This window comes from Sorghum bicolor, chromosome 3 (genome assembly GCF_000003195.3).
Source record: "Sorghum bicolor cultivar BTx623 chromosome 3, Sorghum_bicolor_NCBIv3, whole genome shotgun sequence".
Lineage (NCBI taxonomy): Eukaryota > Viridiplantae > Streptophyta > Magnoliopsida > Poales > Poaceae > Sorghum > Sorghum bicolor.
Genome location: NC_012872.2, coordinates 15795392 through 15811287, shown reverse-complemented (window position 1 = coordinate 15811287; position 15896 = coordinate 15795392). Strand labels below are relative to the sequence as shown.

General features: G+C 37.8%; 1 protein-coding gene and 1 long non-coding RNA gene across 12 annotated transcripts; one reads left to right on the top strand and one right to left on the bottom strand.

Annotated features, from left to right (window-relative positions):
• On the top strand, positions 607 to 3218 carry LOC8060360. The gene is made up of 6 exons (XR_002451247.1): positions 607 to 995; positions 1096 to 1695; positions 2258 to 2374; positions 2443 to 2699; positions 2790 to 2862; positions 2969 to 3218. It is a non-coding gene; the product is annotated as an uncharacterized LOC8060360 (long non-coding RNA).
• LOC8079637 (serine/arginine-rich splicing factor SR30) lies at positions 5529 to 11422 on the bottom strand. Of its 11 annotated transcripts, none has more exons than XR_002451244.1 (15): positions 11220 to 11365; positions 10320 to 10412; positions 9566 to 9631; positions 9288 to 9362; positions 9089 to 9194; positions 8962 to 9008; positions 8838 to 8895; positions 8584 to 8633; positions 8343 to 8399; positions 8150 to 8238; positions 8042 to 8077; positions 6787 to 7833; positions 6249 to 6282; positions 6119 to 6169; positions 5529 to 6039 (listed from the first exon to the last, which is right to left on the bottom strand). XR_002451244.1 is itself a non-coding variant. In XM_021456712.1 (14 exons), exons 2-14 carry the CDS (start codon positions 10404 to 10406, stop codon positions 6025 to 6027), a joined length of 771 nt encoding a protein of 256 aa, XP_021312387.1. In that variant the 5' UTR covers positions 10407 to 10412; positions 11292 to 11422; the 3' UTR covers positions 5529 to 6024. The 11 variants fall into 11 exon arrangements, 4 of the variants coding, with proteins under 4 accessions (XP_021312387.1, XP_021312385.1, XP_021312388.1 ...); XR_002451241.1 differs by having other exon boundaries at positions 6787 to 6964; XR_002451246.1 differs by having other exon boundaries at positions 6787 to 6943.

Sequence of the window (15896 nt, the reverse complement as noted above, 5' to 3'; positions counted from 1 at the left end):
TAATTAGACTAATTATAGCTACAGTTTCTATAATCCAATTGTGATGAAATTTATATGGTAGGCTAATTATTATATGCTTGAGTTGTAATAAAAATTTCATAATCATTGGATCATGTATTACTTAGTTATAGATTTATTTAGGTTTACGCTTATTAAATATTAATAAATTTATAACTAAGTTATACATGATCTAATAAGTATGAAATTTTTATCACAGTTTAAACATATAATAATTAACCCAACATAAAAAATTCATCACAATTGGACCATACAACTCTAGCTATAAATTATTCTAATTAATTATAAAAAAAACATAGATATAAAACTACAACAAATACTTTGTACTAAAACATACCATATTATATGTTCACTGTGTAGATCTACTTATCTGGAATCCAACAAAATCAGATGTACTATTTTATGAATTTTATGTTATTTACTATAATTTTACAAATATTTAGCCAAAATAAATCTCCTACAACTAAAAAAAACTAAAACAAGGACATTTTTTTTTGTGCGGTTTTGGTTTCGTCCGTCTCCCATTCGCGTCGTGCGTCCACGTCGCCAGCTAAACTTGGAAACCTCCATCCCTCCGTGATACCCTCCCCTTTCCGTCAGCAGACCCGCGATCCCCTTCCCCTTTCCACCGTGAGCACAAACCGAAGACCCCTGATCCCCTTCGCTCTGATCCCCTTCTCCTGGTTCCGTGATCCGCACCGCCTCGCCTGCCGCCGTGATCCGCATCGGCACCACCTCGCCTGGCTCCGTCATCCGCATCGGCACCGCCTCGCCTGTCCCCGTCCACCCGCGTCGGCGAGGCCGAGCACGAGCAGCCGGACGCCCTCGCCCACATCCTCCGCACCGAGGCCGCCGTCTCGGGCGTCTCCCGCAAGGCCGCGGCCGCGCGGCAGCAGTCCACAAACCTCTGGCCCCGCGTCGTCCTCGAGGCCCTCGACTCCACCGTCGCCGCATGCCGCTGGGAGTCCGCCCTGGAGGTCCCCTCCTTCCCAACGCTTTTCCCCCCTCCTTCCCCGCGGAGGATCTTCTGCTCTCCTCAACGATGCTTACCGTGTCTCTTGCTTTGCTTGCCGCTAGATCTTCGAGCTGCTGCGGAAGCAGCACTGGTACGAGCCGAGGTCGCAGACCTACGCGCGGCTGCTGATGATGCTCGGCAAGTGCCGGCAGCCCGGTCCCGCCGCCGCCCTCTTCAAGGCGATGCTCTCGGAGCGGCTCCGGCCGACGGCGGACGTGTACACGGCGCTCGTCGGCGCGTACGGCTATAGCGGCTTTCTGGACGAGGCGCTGGCTGCCGTCGAGCAGATGAAAGGCGCCGCCGACTGCAAGCCGGACGGGTACACCTTCTCCGTCCTCATCAATTCTGCGCCAAGTCGCGCCGCTTCGATCTGATCCCTGCTGTTCTCGACGAGATGTCATACCTGGGGATCGAGTGCAATTCGGTTATCCACAACGCGATAATTGATGGGTACGGCAAGGCTGCCATGTTTGAGGAGATGGAGGGTGCGCTCTCTGCCATGCTTGAGAGTGGGAGCAATGTGCCAGACATTTACACGATGAACTCTGTCATCGGGGCATATGGCAACCATGGAAGAACAGATGAAATGGAGAAGAGTTACAGTGAGTTTCAGCTGATGGGTGTTGAGCCAGATACCAAGACGTTCAACATCAAGTCCTACGGTAAGGCTGGCATGTATGACAAGATGATGTCGATATTCAGCCTTGTTTAGTTCCGAAAAAATTTGAGATTTCGACACCGTAGCATTTTCGTTTTTATTTGACAAATATTATTCAATCATAGACTAACTAGGGTCAAAAGATTCATCTCGTGATTTACAGATAAACTGTAAAATTAGTTTTTATTTTCGTCTATATCTAATGCTTCATGTATGTGCTCTAATATTTGATGTGACGGGGAATCTTGAAAAGTTTTTGGTTTTCGGGGTGAAGCCTGATACATGAAGAAACGGTTCTTCTCACCGACTGAGTAAGGATTGTTAATGAACAATCGAGACATCCCTGAGAACTGTTTCGAAATAGGAGTTCGTTTTCAGGCGGCTCGAAAGTATAATATAATGAAAAATTATAATAATATTACGAAGCATCACATGGACTTAAAATTTTGTGTAAGTATATTTTTGCATGGAGTCTAACTTCAATAGGATAAATTAGGTGATATATTATATTGTCTTATTTTTTTCAAGTCATACTAATACTGACTCTCGTTATCCTTTGCTTTCAGAGAATGTGTGCTTTAACAAAGATGCCAGAATATCGTAAAAAATACAAAACAACAGAAATGGCTGCTGCGATTGGTATATGTGAGGATATGAAGTACAGCTTAGCACAATGCAGATACGTAAGTCTTTTGCTCAATATTTTATTGATTGTTCCCTATAAACTATTCTAATGGTACCGTGTTTGCAGTTTCTTTTACCGTGGCTATCCTTTCGAAAATATATGCTTTATGTTTTCGACATGCGGGAAAAAATGCTCATCATGATTAACCCTAGACCTCTTGAAGAGTGGTGTAAAGACACACCAGCGCTTATGTATGCCAAATACACTCTTGGACTTAGCTACAACTACATGGCCGCATTTAATAAACATATTCCTGGATGAGATGAGGATGTTTTCAAATGGAAATTTAAACGGACAGAAAACATTGCAGATGATATAGATAGGTAACTAACTTAAAATCATCGTCATTTGCAATAACAAATACCTATGATTTAACTATTTCTATATATTGCTGATCATGAATCTTGCTACAGGTACTTAAGTAGATTTCTCATCCTACAATATATGTCTACATGGAATAGACCAAAAGCCACGCATATTTATACAGTGAGTATAACACTTTGACTAAGTTTTTGTAAAAGTTTTTTTAACAAAATGTAGTATTACCCATGTAACACACTAATTTTTACATATATACTTGAATGTGTGATAGGATGGTACGGAGATGCGGCGAAATTTATTTGTGGATTTACTGGCACACGAAAGAAATAGATATCGGACATATCTTCTTGTCGATATAAACATTATCTTTGTCGTATCACGGAAAGATCTATAAAGTAGAGTTTGTAAGCCTATAACGTCGTGCTCTTCATAACTATGTTTGATTTCACGAACTTTGTTTCTTTAAGTCAAATGTAACTTTATAGTTGGTATTTAAGTTTTATTATAATATTGTTATCTTATTGTGCGATCCGTGAATTTTAAATAAAAATGTTAGTTATCCCGTAGCAACGCACGGGCACGCTACCTAGTAAAAATTAAAAAGACAAAACTACCTTTAAAATTACTCATAACCATATCAACGACGTAATATGCATAGTTTTAAAATTTGAGGGATATATTTTACCTGATTTTAAAGTTCAGGATGAAAAACGAATTTTTACGAAAGTTGAGGGACCTAAAGTGGACTTCTTCCATTTCTTCTTCCATTTCTTTTTAGGAAAAAGTCTACATCACCCCCTGAACTATAGAGTGGTGTTTACTTTACCTCCAAACTATAAAACGGTCTAATTTTACCTCCTGAACTATCCAAAACCGTTCAAATCACCCCTGAGCGGTTTTTGACGGTGGTTTTGCTATAGTAACTGCGGTTTTGACTTTTTCTTTTTTCCTATTTGTTTTCATATATTCTTTTAAAAAATATAGTAAATCATAGAAAAATCATAAAATAGAAAATCTAATTTTTTTGGACTCCACATGAGTAGATCTATGCAATGAATATATAATATGGTATATTTAATACAAAATTTTTCTGTAGCTTTAAATTAGTTAGAAAAAAAATCAAATTTTATCTGTAATTAATTGGAATAATTCATAGCTGCAACTTCTATGGTCCAACTGTGTGAAATTTTTATGGTCGACTAATTAGGCCTTGTTTAGTTTCAAAAATTTTTGGAACCTTGTTTAGTTCCAAAAAATTTTGTAAAATAGGAATAGTACCACTTTCGTTTGTATTTGACAAATATTGTTCAATCATGGACTAACTAGACTCAAAAGATTCGTCTCGTCAATTCCGACCAAACTGTGCAATTAGTTTTTATTTTCGTCTATATTTAATACTTCATGCATGCGTCTAAAGATTTGATGTGACGGGGAATCTGAAAAATTTTGCAAAATTTTTTGGGAACTAAACAAGGCCTAATAGTTCCAAAATATTTTGGACCAAATAAAATTTTTTTTGCTATTTTGCATTTTGGAAGTAAACATGGCCAAAATATTTTGGCCCTAAACTTTTTGCAAAATAAAATAGGGACATTGGTCTTGTTTAGTTCCAAAATTTTTTGCAAAATAGATACCGTAGCAATTTCGTTTGTATTTGACAAATATTGTCCAATAATATAATAATTAGGCTCAAAATATTCGTCTCGCAAATTATATATAAACTGTACAATTAGTTATTTTTTATCTATATTTAATGTTTTATACATGTGCCACAAGATTTGATGTGACAGGAAATCTGAAAAATTTTGTAAAATATTTTAGGAAGTAAACACCAAAACCAAAAATTTTTGGTGTTAGAATTTTGGTGGACTGCTTAAGGTTTGGGGGTTTTTGGATTTTTTACAAAATACTTGAGGAACTAAACAAGGCCTATTCTATGCTTGAAATATAGTAAATATTTCATACTCATCGGATCATGTATAACTTAGTTATAGATTTATTTATATTTAACAAGCATAAACCTGAATAAATCTATAACTAAGTTATATATGATCAAATGAGTACGAAATTTATACTAAAGTATATCATATTATATATTCATTGCGTAGATCTACTCATGCCGAGTCCAACAAAATTAGATTTTCTATTTTATGATTTTTCTGTAATTTACTATTTTTTTTCAAAGATTATATATGAAAACAAATATGAAAAAATAAAAAAAATAAAAACAGCAGTTACTGTATCAAAACTGCCGTCAAAAACTGCCTGAGGGGTGATTTGAACAGTTTTGGATAGTTCAGAGGGTAAATTAGACCATTTCATAGTTCGGGGATAAAGTAGACACCACCCATAGTTCAGGGAGTGATGTAGACTTTTTTCTTTCTTTTTATCAAAAAAGTTAGGTTACACTTGTACTCCCTCCATTCTAAATTATAAATTATTCTAAAAATCTCTTATATGATAAGATCCTAAATTATAAATTATTCTAAGAATCTCTTATATGATAAGATAATAAGAATTTATAGTACCAACTGAGTATCAATAGATTGTTCATTAATTATATTTTCAATGCCTATTTGATGTAATAAATCTTTATATTTATTTCTATAATTTTAATCAAACTTAAAATGCTTCTGACTCCAAAAATTCTTATAATTTGAAATGGAGTATTAGCTAGATTTTGTTTATTTTCCAACCCACAAATATATTTGTAGTCTTACTTGAAACCCAACCAACTCCAAATTAAAAAAGGATACGGAGTCAGCGCTGTGTCGGCAAACTCGTTGCACACGCACTTCGGCTCAATAGGGCAAGGAACAAAACTACCAGAATTCAGCCAAATCTGATCGAAGTTGCACAACGATGCTACATTGTTCCAGAGAATCTCAAATTTTGGAACATTGTAACAACACACCATGGAACCAAACAACTGTGCGTATCCAGGTTTACATGCGACCAATTGAACATAGACGCATACAGCATACTCCTACTACACCTATAGGTTTTGCTATATGGGTACAATGATAAAACAAGTCTCTTGTAAACAAATGATAAAACCGAGTTCCAGGAGCCAAGAAAAACCGAGGACAAACAAGTTCAGTCTACACCGGTATGCTACGCATAATAAGTATCTCTTTAGCAATATAATGTAATATAATAATTATTAAATGCTCCGTCTAAATAGAAGAGACCTCCCAAATGTGGGGGAGCAGCGGCAACAACATAATCACTTGGACCATTGGTGTTCTCAAGTATCTTTTGGCACGGCATGTTCTCAAGTTCCTTTCTTCTCCCTGGAGCTGCTCACTGCTTCAAGGGCTCCCAAGTTCAATCGGATCTCACCTGCCAGCAACAACATACTAAATAAGCATGAAAGTTCCTAGCAACATAATAAGTGATTGTTTTGGAAGCTTGCAATTACAGGAGACCGAGAACGGGATGTGCTTCTGCTCGCAGATCTGGCATGAGAAGGCTGCAAAAGAGTTAAAAATCAATTGCATTGAACAAGACAATTATGACAAGCTTGGTTATAATGAGCTTGGGATACTTACAGAAGAAACTGGGGATCGAGATCTTGATAGCGATCTGCAAAAGGTACCAGAAACAAATTCCATTACTTAATGATGCATTAGTAGCACTCTAATCTGCGATACAAAATTGCAATTAAAGCTAAACTGGCAACTTGAGATGTGCATAAAGAGGCAACGTTCCACAGCAGATGAATGAATGAACTGAAACAGGAGGGAAGCTGCAACATTCTGGTGTTTATGCTTAATACTCCGAGAATAATATAGTTTTTAAGCCTATAAGGTAATTAGGTCATAACTGGAATGCAAATAAGCAAACAAAGCAAGGTGTATATTGAATTTTGTTGTTAATGTCAACTTCTTTGGCTAGTGTGAACCTTGACAAGAAAATGGCTACAAAGAGCCATATGCAGAAGGCACCATAGGAATTTTTACTAAGATGGCAGCATTGTTAGACAAAAACACAAACTTATAAATTAAGGTTCATTTATACGGAGTCATTGAACTTAATAGTAGACATTTGTTTTAATAACACCACAAGATTCACTTCACATTTTCTTACTGTCAGTCCTATCTTGCTCCTAGGACTGGTCGTGGCCCACTTGTCATACATGCATCACAATCCAGCTCTACTATCCAAAGTCCCAAACCATCCACTCCAATTCTCAAAACATCCAATATTATATCAATGCAGTCCCCAGATCGCCGCATGGCCAAATCTAGGAAAAACAAAAGCAAACCTTGAACAGTGGAGGTTAGCCAGCAAGCTCTGTATGTTTAATCATTGAACTACAGAGCAAATTCAAGTCACACTTATTTAAAGAGAGATTAGTACATCACAAAAGTTATGCTAACTTAAAGAGAAATCGGTACACAGAAAAACATATCACAGGTGATTTCAGGAGGCGTTCCAAAGTATATCAAGTTAAATTTCTGGCACCAACAGGTTACGACCTGTTCGCGAAAAAAAAATTCTGGCACCAAACTTTGTTTCTTCTTATTGCTTTAACAAAAAGCAGAAAAAATATTTTATTTTGAAATATTGTTTATTAAAATCTGAGGCAAATATATGTGAGTTTTATCTGTAGAGTCCTTTTTCTACTTTAAAATATAAAGCAGGAAAAGTTTGTTGTTAAACTCAGAAAAAAGGAGCTCTAGGTTAAAGATGTATGAAGTTGATAATTAAGGAGAGGACTGAAGCTTTTCCATGAGGAAAAAGAAACGAAGAGGTTCTGCCATGCTATGGAGATGACTGGTACGGCAGGAAAAGGTGACAAGACTATTGTTTTGAAAGAATGTAAAATTCTGGTAATACATCTTTCTATACCCTCTCAATTTGGCATGCTTCTGAAGGATCCAATACTCCCTGCTAGGCTGCTACAACATTGAAAGATTTATCTAGAAGTTTGTGATAGAGCCAAACCTTCAACATGTTCTATAAGGATAGGTAGAGCACATGCTCAAAAATTCAGGTCTGCATTTGCAGAAGTATGTACAAGGCAGTCTCTCAGCTCGGGCATTTGGTTTGTTTGACAAGAGTATATCAGATAGTAGGAAATAATTAAGTTAATGTGGCACTCTCCTATCAGTTGTGACATCCTCCCTGGCCCTGCGTTAAGTTAGTCCACAAAATGATGACATGCAAGTCAGGTTTCAATATTTTTTAGCACCATAGGTGTACTGCAGAATACGTTAAAGATGATTCAGGACAAGATCTGATTGGTTTCACCATTTATTTGTCAATCCGTTTTCTTTAAACAATATTAGCACTTTCAGTTTCACAAATGTACATTTCTTATTGACATAGATTCACATACCTTTCATCCACAGGTGAGGGTGACCGAGAAAGAGATCTAAGTAACAACAAATAATAGTTAGTGCTGCCATAAGACATGGATAACAAATTTGTCAGCATGTATACATACTTTGGACTCCTGCTCCTGCTGTAACTGGGGCTTCTAGAGTACGACCGGCTACGGCTTCTGCTTCGTGATCTGGCATCATACTCCCTCACCTACAATAGAACAAGAATCAACATAACTCGTAATCAAATAGACATGATCTGAGGCATTGTAACAATTTCCAAAACTAAACTAGGGCAAACATAAGAATACATACCCTGATATACGCCCTTGAAAATGCATTCCTGAACTGTGAGTCATCAAGCTTCCTAATCTACACGATGGCAAGAGGAAAATGCATGAGTACAATCATGAGTTCATGACACATGAAACAGGAAAGAACAGAATTTACTTAGAGCACTCCCTTCAACAGTAAAACAGACCCACAGTAATAGATGAGAGAAAATGGTTTTAAGTTCACATTAAAAGAAAATGAGTAAACGACATGCTAAACCCACCGCGTATTTCATATCGTCATAATTTGTATAGTCCACAATTCCAATAGTTTCTGCAGCACAAGAAAGAAGAAGGAGCAGATATCATCAATATGTAGAAATTCAGGATAAAGCCTGAATATTTCATACTTCAAAGGGGCAGTGAAGCAATAAGTTAGGAAACATGATTACAAAATTAGGGATTACGTTTACAACCATATGCTGCAATGAAATAGCAGAAAATGTGTTCAGGAGTGTTCAAAGTTCAAACAACTAACCTCCAGCCTCACGGTATACATCAGAGAAACAGACATCGCCGGCGCGCCGCATGTGGTCCTGAAATGTAGTAAATGAGTTCTTTCCAGCAAAAGTCCTGGAATAAATGAATTATAAAGAAATTACCTTCAGATCTTGCCACGATGCAGATGAAGGTAAACCAGTGACCATAACTGCATGATTTAGGAGATGAAACTTGAGAGTCTGTGTAAGGAGCTATAAGGAAACGTTCTCATATGACAAAAGTACCAACCACGGAAATCAGAGCGCCTAGAAACACCTCCACGGCGTGCACTGCTATAGCTGCTTGAACGATCATAAGAATAAGACTGACCTCTACCACCATGAGCTAATTCAACCTGAGTAGAAAATGCATTTTCAGCAAATGCAAGAAAACCCAAACCAGTCCTCTCTTCTGGGAGAATCATTAAATAAAAGTTTGTTATACATACGCGCAACCTGTAGCCATCAAAGTTATACCCATCACGGCCATAAATTGCATCATCAGCATCACGTGGATCCTCAAACTAAAAAAGCATCATTTTTTGTTAGGGTGACATCAAAACAAATTATCAGTCAGTTTGATTTGTTTGATTTGAATGATTAAAGCATGATATAAAATAGGTTTTAAAACTGAACAGAGTAATAGAGAAGTTATGCATATTTAAAAGCAGGCCCCCATAAAAGAATACTATTCTTACAGAATCAGACCACAGAAAAATATCCTCACCTCAACGAAAGCGTATCCAGGAGGTCTTGGAGGTATTTTCAAGTCGATATCCAAGATACGACCATACTGCACAATCATACATTGAAGGGGAAAAAGTCAAGGCATTGTCATAATTCAATAAAAGCATAGGTGATGCAGAGACAAAATAAAAGGTATCGGGTGTCATTGCAAAACAGATATTATTGTTTACTTCAGACAAAGAGAACAACATATATGACGTTTCTTTAGTTGACATAACTCAATAAAAAACATGTATTGATCTCAAACAAAATTCTTGTGCAACCCCTCAAACAAATTTCAGATAATATTCTACTCCCTCTGATAGTCCATTTGGACTTTGGCACATATTAAGGTAAGGAGTACAATGACCCTGTTGCCACCAATTGTTACTACAGTTAAGGTAGATAACAAGTGTACTGCATTGATTAGGCGCCTTTAAGCAGGTGTAGACATGGAAGAATGAGAGTAATAGATGTCACGAAGTTGTGATGGACTTATATTTGGTGATCTAAGAGAATACTAGATGGACTTATATTTTGGAATCGGATGAATTAATTAATGTAGTACATAAAAAATGTAAACATTCAGCTCCATACTACATTCTCACATTAATAGGATACTGAAGTTGCTGTCTTGCTGAGACAGAAAATTTTATTGACTGAGCAGGAATTAGCATACGCCCTGACCAATCTGACACTTGCTTTCGAAATGAAAAGTCAGACAAAGGTATACATGTAAAACAATTGCAACCCACCTTGTAGAAGAGATCCTCAACCTCCCTCTCACGGATGTCCCCAGGGAGATTGCCTACATAGATGGTACGGCTGTTGCGTCGGCTCATTGTTTTCTGCAGTCCAACACGGGTAAGTACATCATTGTCTCATAAATGGGAAAAATGTTGGGGCAAAGCACGACACAATTGTAGCATGCAAAAGATAGTATGGCCCCCAAAGAATATAGTTCTCCAAGAATGTGTCATTTACCAAAAACCCTACACCAATTTTCTAAGGAGAAAGTCATACCATGGTAATAGTAAGAGCCAGAATTTTATTTAAAGTTAAAATATCCTAGTCGAAAGTCGAAGCAACAGGAAGAACATGGTGGACCATAACTATATGCTGAGCATTATTTTTAAAAAATTGAAGTAGCAGCATCCTTGAGACCTCGACCAAGAAAGAAATGATGCAGACTTGCAGAGAACACTATGAGTCTATAACATATTCGTCTTCCTTTCAAAAAGCACTGTACTACTGATATGCAGTTAATCGAACTACACGGGAATTTCAAACCTAACAACTTGCACCGTGCTCAATCATGCATCAAGGCTTCTAGTTTATATAAGTATCATTGCAGTGCAGCTCCAACCTTACAACACACTGACATGGGGCACCGTGACGAAATTAAACAAAGAGAGCCACAGAGGAGGTTCGGTTAAACAATTTATGCAGAATGGCAGCTGGAAAAGATGAACAAAAACCTAATCGAACCATGCAAGGGTGGATTGCCAGGGGTCTACTCAACCACTCGTCAAACAAAAACCGCAACGAACTGAACGGCTACATAAAGAGAGATTTTGACTAGAGATCCCTCTCGCAAATCAAAGGAAAGGTGCGGACGACCGGACGAGACGACGAGAGGAACGGGCGGCGATTACCATCGAAACGAAATCGGAGCAAGCAGGGAAGAAAACGCCAGTGGGGCGTGAGGGGATTAGAGTCGTGCGCACCTCCTGGAGCAGGGGGAGAGGGGCCTCGACCTCGAGAAGGTTCGGGATTCGGGAGGCGACGCCGCGTAACCTGCGACAGGAACAGGAGCCCGTGGTGATACTAGCTGGCGAATGTGGCTGCGCGGCGCTTCGAGATTCGTGCGGTGGACCGCGACGTTGCCGGCGTGTTGTGGCCTTAGCAGCCATGTTCCGGAACATAGGGTACGTGGTACGGGAACGTGGTACGCGGTACGACATTTTCATAAACTATGGAACGTAGGGGTATATAGTTTCGTCTCGTTCCTTTAAGTTGTGGAACGCGTTCCACTTTCTAAAGGAACGTGTTTGGGACGTAGTGGTTGGCTCAGATAGTTTTACGTGTTGTTTTGAATCAAATGAGTTCGATTCCTAGCGTGATATAGTTTACTATTGTATTTTTGTTTCATTTAGGGCTGTCCAACTCCAACCTTAAGGCTCATTGCAGGTCTAGGCCAATGAGTCAATCACCATCTAGATTTTTCGCCGACCGCTCACGGACGGGCACGGCGCAGTATGCAGACACACCACGAAGTTCCATAGTCGCTTGGGACTGATGTTTCTATGATTGCTCCTATATATGATTCGTGTTCCACCGCATTTGGGAACGATGTTCCATGATGTTCCCGTTCCACGTTTCGGGACGAAGTTCCCGGAACGGGGAACGTGCCCATGTTCCCGTACCCCGGCTGCTAAGGTTGTGGCCTCAGTGGGCCGCCGTGGGTTTCCGCGATGCTGGTCTGATGGGCCGTTTTCGTTTAGGCCTTGTTAGTTGTGAAATTTTTTTAGATTTCGCTATTGTAGTACTTTTGTTTTATTTGACAAATATTTTTCAATCATAGAGTAACTAGTTTTAAAAGATTCGTCTCGCGATTTATAGACAGACTGTATAATTAGTTTTTGTTTTCATCTATATTTAATGCTCCATGCATGTGTCGTAAGATTCGATGTGACGGGAAATCTTGAAAAGTTTTTTGTTTTTGTTGGGTTCTGAAATTCTTTTGTTTTGAATATTGTAGCACCTTCGTTTTTTTAATTATTGTTCAGTCATAGACTAATTAAGCTTAAATAATTCATCTCATGATTTACAGACAAACTGTGTAACTAATTTTTGTTTTCATCTATATTTAATGCTTGTATCCTAAGATTCGATGTGACGAGAAATCTTGAAAAAAAAATTATTTTTGGTTGAACTAAACAAGGCCTTAACCTTTGCAATAACAAAAAGGAAAAAGTCCACTTTAGGTCCTCAACTTTCACGAAAATCTGATTTTTATCCCTAAACTCTAGAACCGGACAAAATACATCATCAATTTTAAAAACCGTGCACATTAGATCCCTCACCTGGTTTTGAAAATGGTTTTATCTTTATCTTTTTATTTATTTCAGCTTTTTTTTGAAACATCATAATAAATCACATAAAAATCATAAAATAGAAAACCAATTTTGTTGGACTTTAGATGAGTAGATCTACATATTGAATATATAATATAGTATGTTTTAGTATAAATTTTTTGATGCGGCTTTAGATCTATGCTTTCTATAATTAATTAGACTAATTATAGCTACAATTTCTATGGTCCAATTGTAACAAAATTTATATGGTGGGTTAATTATTCTACGCTTAGGTTGTAGTAAAACTTTCATCATGTATTACTTAGTTATTATAGATTTATTTAGATTTATGCTTGTTAAATCTTAATAAATCTATAACTAAGTTATACATGATCTAATGAGTATTAAATTTTTATCACAGTTTAAACATATAATAAATAATCCAATATAAAAAATTCACTACAATTGGACCATACAAACTATAGCTATGAATTATTCTAATTAATTATAAAAAACACAGATCTAAAGTTACAACAAAAACTTTATACTAAAGCATAACATATTATATGTTCATTGTATATATCTACTTATCTAGAGTACAAAAAAATAGATTTACTATTTTATCAATTTTATTTGATTTACTATAATTTTATAAATATTCATCCAAAAAAAATAAAAATAAAAAAGACAAATTGCCTTCAAAACCGCCCATAACCATATTAGGGACGTAATATGCACGGTTTCAAAAGTTAAGGGATGTATTTCACCCTCCATCCTAAATTATAAGATATTCTAAAAATCTTGGAGAGTTAAAGTATCTCAAATTTCACCAATTTTTTATAACAAGATAATAACTATTATGATACCTACTAAGTATCATTAGATTTTTCTTTAATTATATTTTTATAGTATATTGATTTTATGTTACAAATTTTAGTATTTTCTTTTATAATTTTGGTCAAACTTGAAAATGTTTTAACTCTTCAATATTATCGAAATAATTTATAATTTGGAATGAAGGCCCTTTGGTAATTGGTAGGGACTTTTGGACGGTTTATGAAACTGTTTTCTAGCTTCACCATAGAAGCTCCTGAAATCATATTTTCATATGAAATGTATGCATAGAAAACTTGAGAATAGTGGCTTCTCCCTATCCACTGCCGCTTTGGTGGGTTCTAGCACCGTCTGAGGCGGATTTGTCCCCTAGGTCAGCAAGAGGAGAACGGGGCGGGTCGATGTTGAGCAACTGCCACATTGGGCACACGCCCCCACTCGCGTGGGGCGCCGGTGGCAGATGAGGTGAGGGGCGATGTGGTGTGGAGCTCAGGCAGGGCCACACATATGACATTCGGGGGGATGTGGTGCTTCCGCGCAAGGACCAAGTACTCTCTACAAGCTGATTTTTCGACACTCCATCGTGGTGAATCTCCCACAACCACTCACAAGCTTCACACGAGCCACCCACAAAAGAACTCTGGGCGGTCTTTGTGCCTCCAATCACCACCAAACCGTCTAGGTAATGGTGATCACCAAGAGTAACAAGAAAAGAACTCTCATTGACCCAAACAAGACTCTAGAGAGTGGTGGATGCACACTTGAACTCTAGGAACTCACTAGAGAAGGATTCACTCAAAAAATCACTCAATTCTCAAACCTCTCTAGGTTCTTGCTTCTCTTTGCACCACAAGGTGTTTCTCAGCTGATCAAATGGGCAAGAGAACTCTCATAGATAAGATGGGGGAGTATAAATACTTCCCATCAAATCCAAGGGCCGACCACTCGAATTCCACAAAAAAACAAGTGCACCGGACACGCTTGATATTGCACCAGACGCACTCCGCAGAGTGTCCGGTGCAACCCCAACGACTAGTTGTACTTGGTCGAACTGCTCACACCGGATGCTCAGCGATCGTCCGGTGACCTCAAGCGTGACTCGTCCGGTGAGAAACCAAGAAAACAACTTCTCTGGTAAGGAACCGGACGCACCCCGTAGGGTCCGGTGCGTGCGTCTGGTGCCTAACCCTGTTGACATTTACTATCATCATCACTAAAAATAGAGATAAACCCTACTCCTAGTAACAACACTAGAAATACATGGTATTTAATTAATTTGTCAAATAGCAACTAACCACTCAAACATTCCTAAGCATAAAGTAGGTTGTCATCCCTAATTATATTGCTAGGAATTTAATTTAGATTCACATGTTCTACTGTAAAGACAGAGAATAACAATTATGAATATAATTATAAACTAAATGGGTTCTACAAGCGGACAAATAATTATACCGTTGTAGCATTTTACCTAGAGAAGTATCCAGGTTTTCAATTTATATTTATACCACTGGGAAGGCTAAGAGTTAAACTACATCTATTATAGGATGAATAATATTACCCAAGTCCTATAATATCTACTCATAACAGGCAGAGGTCACAAGATAAATATAGATAAATAATAGTAATAGCATAATCATCAAGTATCATAAATAAGGATAATCATCAGAGCATCTACTAGTCATAATAATAGTTAGCCAATGGATAAACTAGGGAGTTGAATCTAAGTATAACTACGCCAATGAATAACTCTAATTAGTGCAATTACATCCAGAAATCATCATTAAGTAAACCCTATATCATAATTACATGTAAAGAGACATCAACTAATGAGGGTTTTAAGACGCAACCGTCACCTCTTTCGCGGCCGCGCTCATGCTAGCCCTACGTACGGAGGGTGGACTACAGAGGAACCAACGCAGCTGTCACCTACGTAGACTACCACACGACCCGACATGTCATGGGGCACTCGCAGACAAATAAGGTATCTAGACACCACGTCTATATATTGTCTATCATCTACCCAACGATCGATTAGGTAAACGCTATACGAGCAATTACATGAATTCAATAAGATCAAACCAACTATCCTAGACATATAATCAAAGTAGACAATGACTAATGTAATTAAGAACATATGAATCTATTAAAAATAAAGTCTCCCTAATATACAATTGAATACTATAAAGTAAGAACTAGATCTATTACCGAACTCTTGCGCTCCAGACCAATGCTAGAGGCTCTAGATCCCGATGAAGAACTAGATCTCCTCTACTTATAATCTAACTAACTAGAACTATGAACTAGAAGGCTCTTGATGAACTTAAAAGCGCTTGATGCTTGATGGCTTCAGGCCTTGATGAATAATGAAGTGGCTCTCTTCAGGGGGTCTACGCACGTATTTATAGTCCGGTGGGATTCACG

Bases quoted from the DNA above. Each gene is read 5' to 3' on its own strand.
- LOC8079637 (XM_021456710.1), bottom strand. The intron at 9,009-9,088 runs GTTGGTACTTTT...TAAATCATGCAG, and splicing joins TAGGCGCTCTGATTTCCGTG to TTATGGTCACTGGTTTACCT. The intron at 8,078-8,149 runs GTATGTATACAT...GTTGTTACTTAG, and splicing joins AGCAGGAGCAGGAGTCCAAA to ATCTCTTTCTCGGTCACCCT.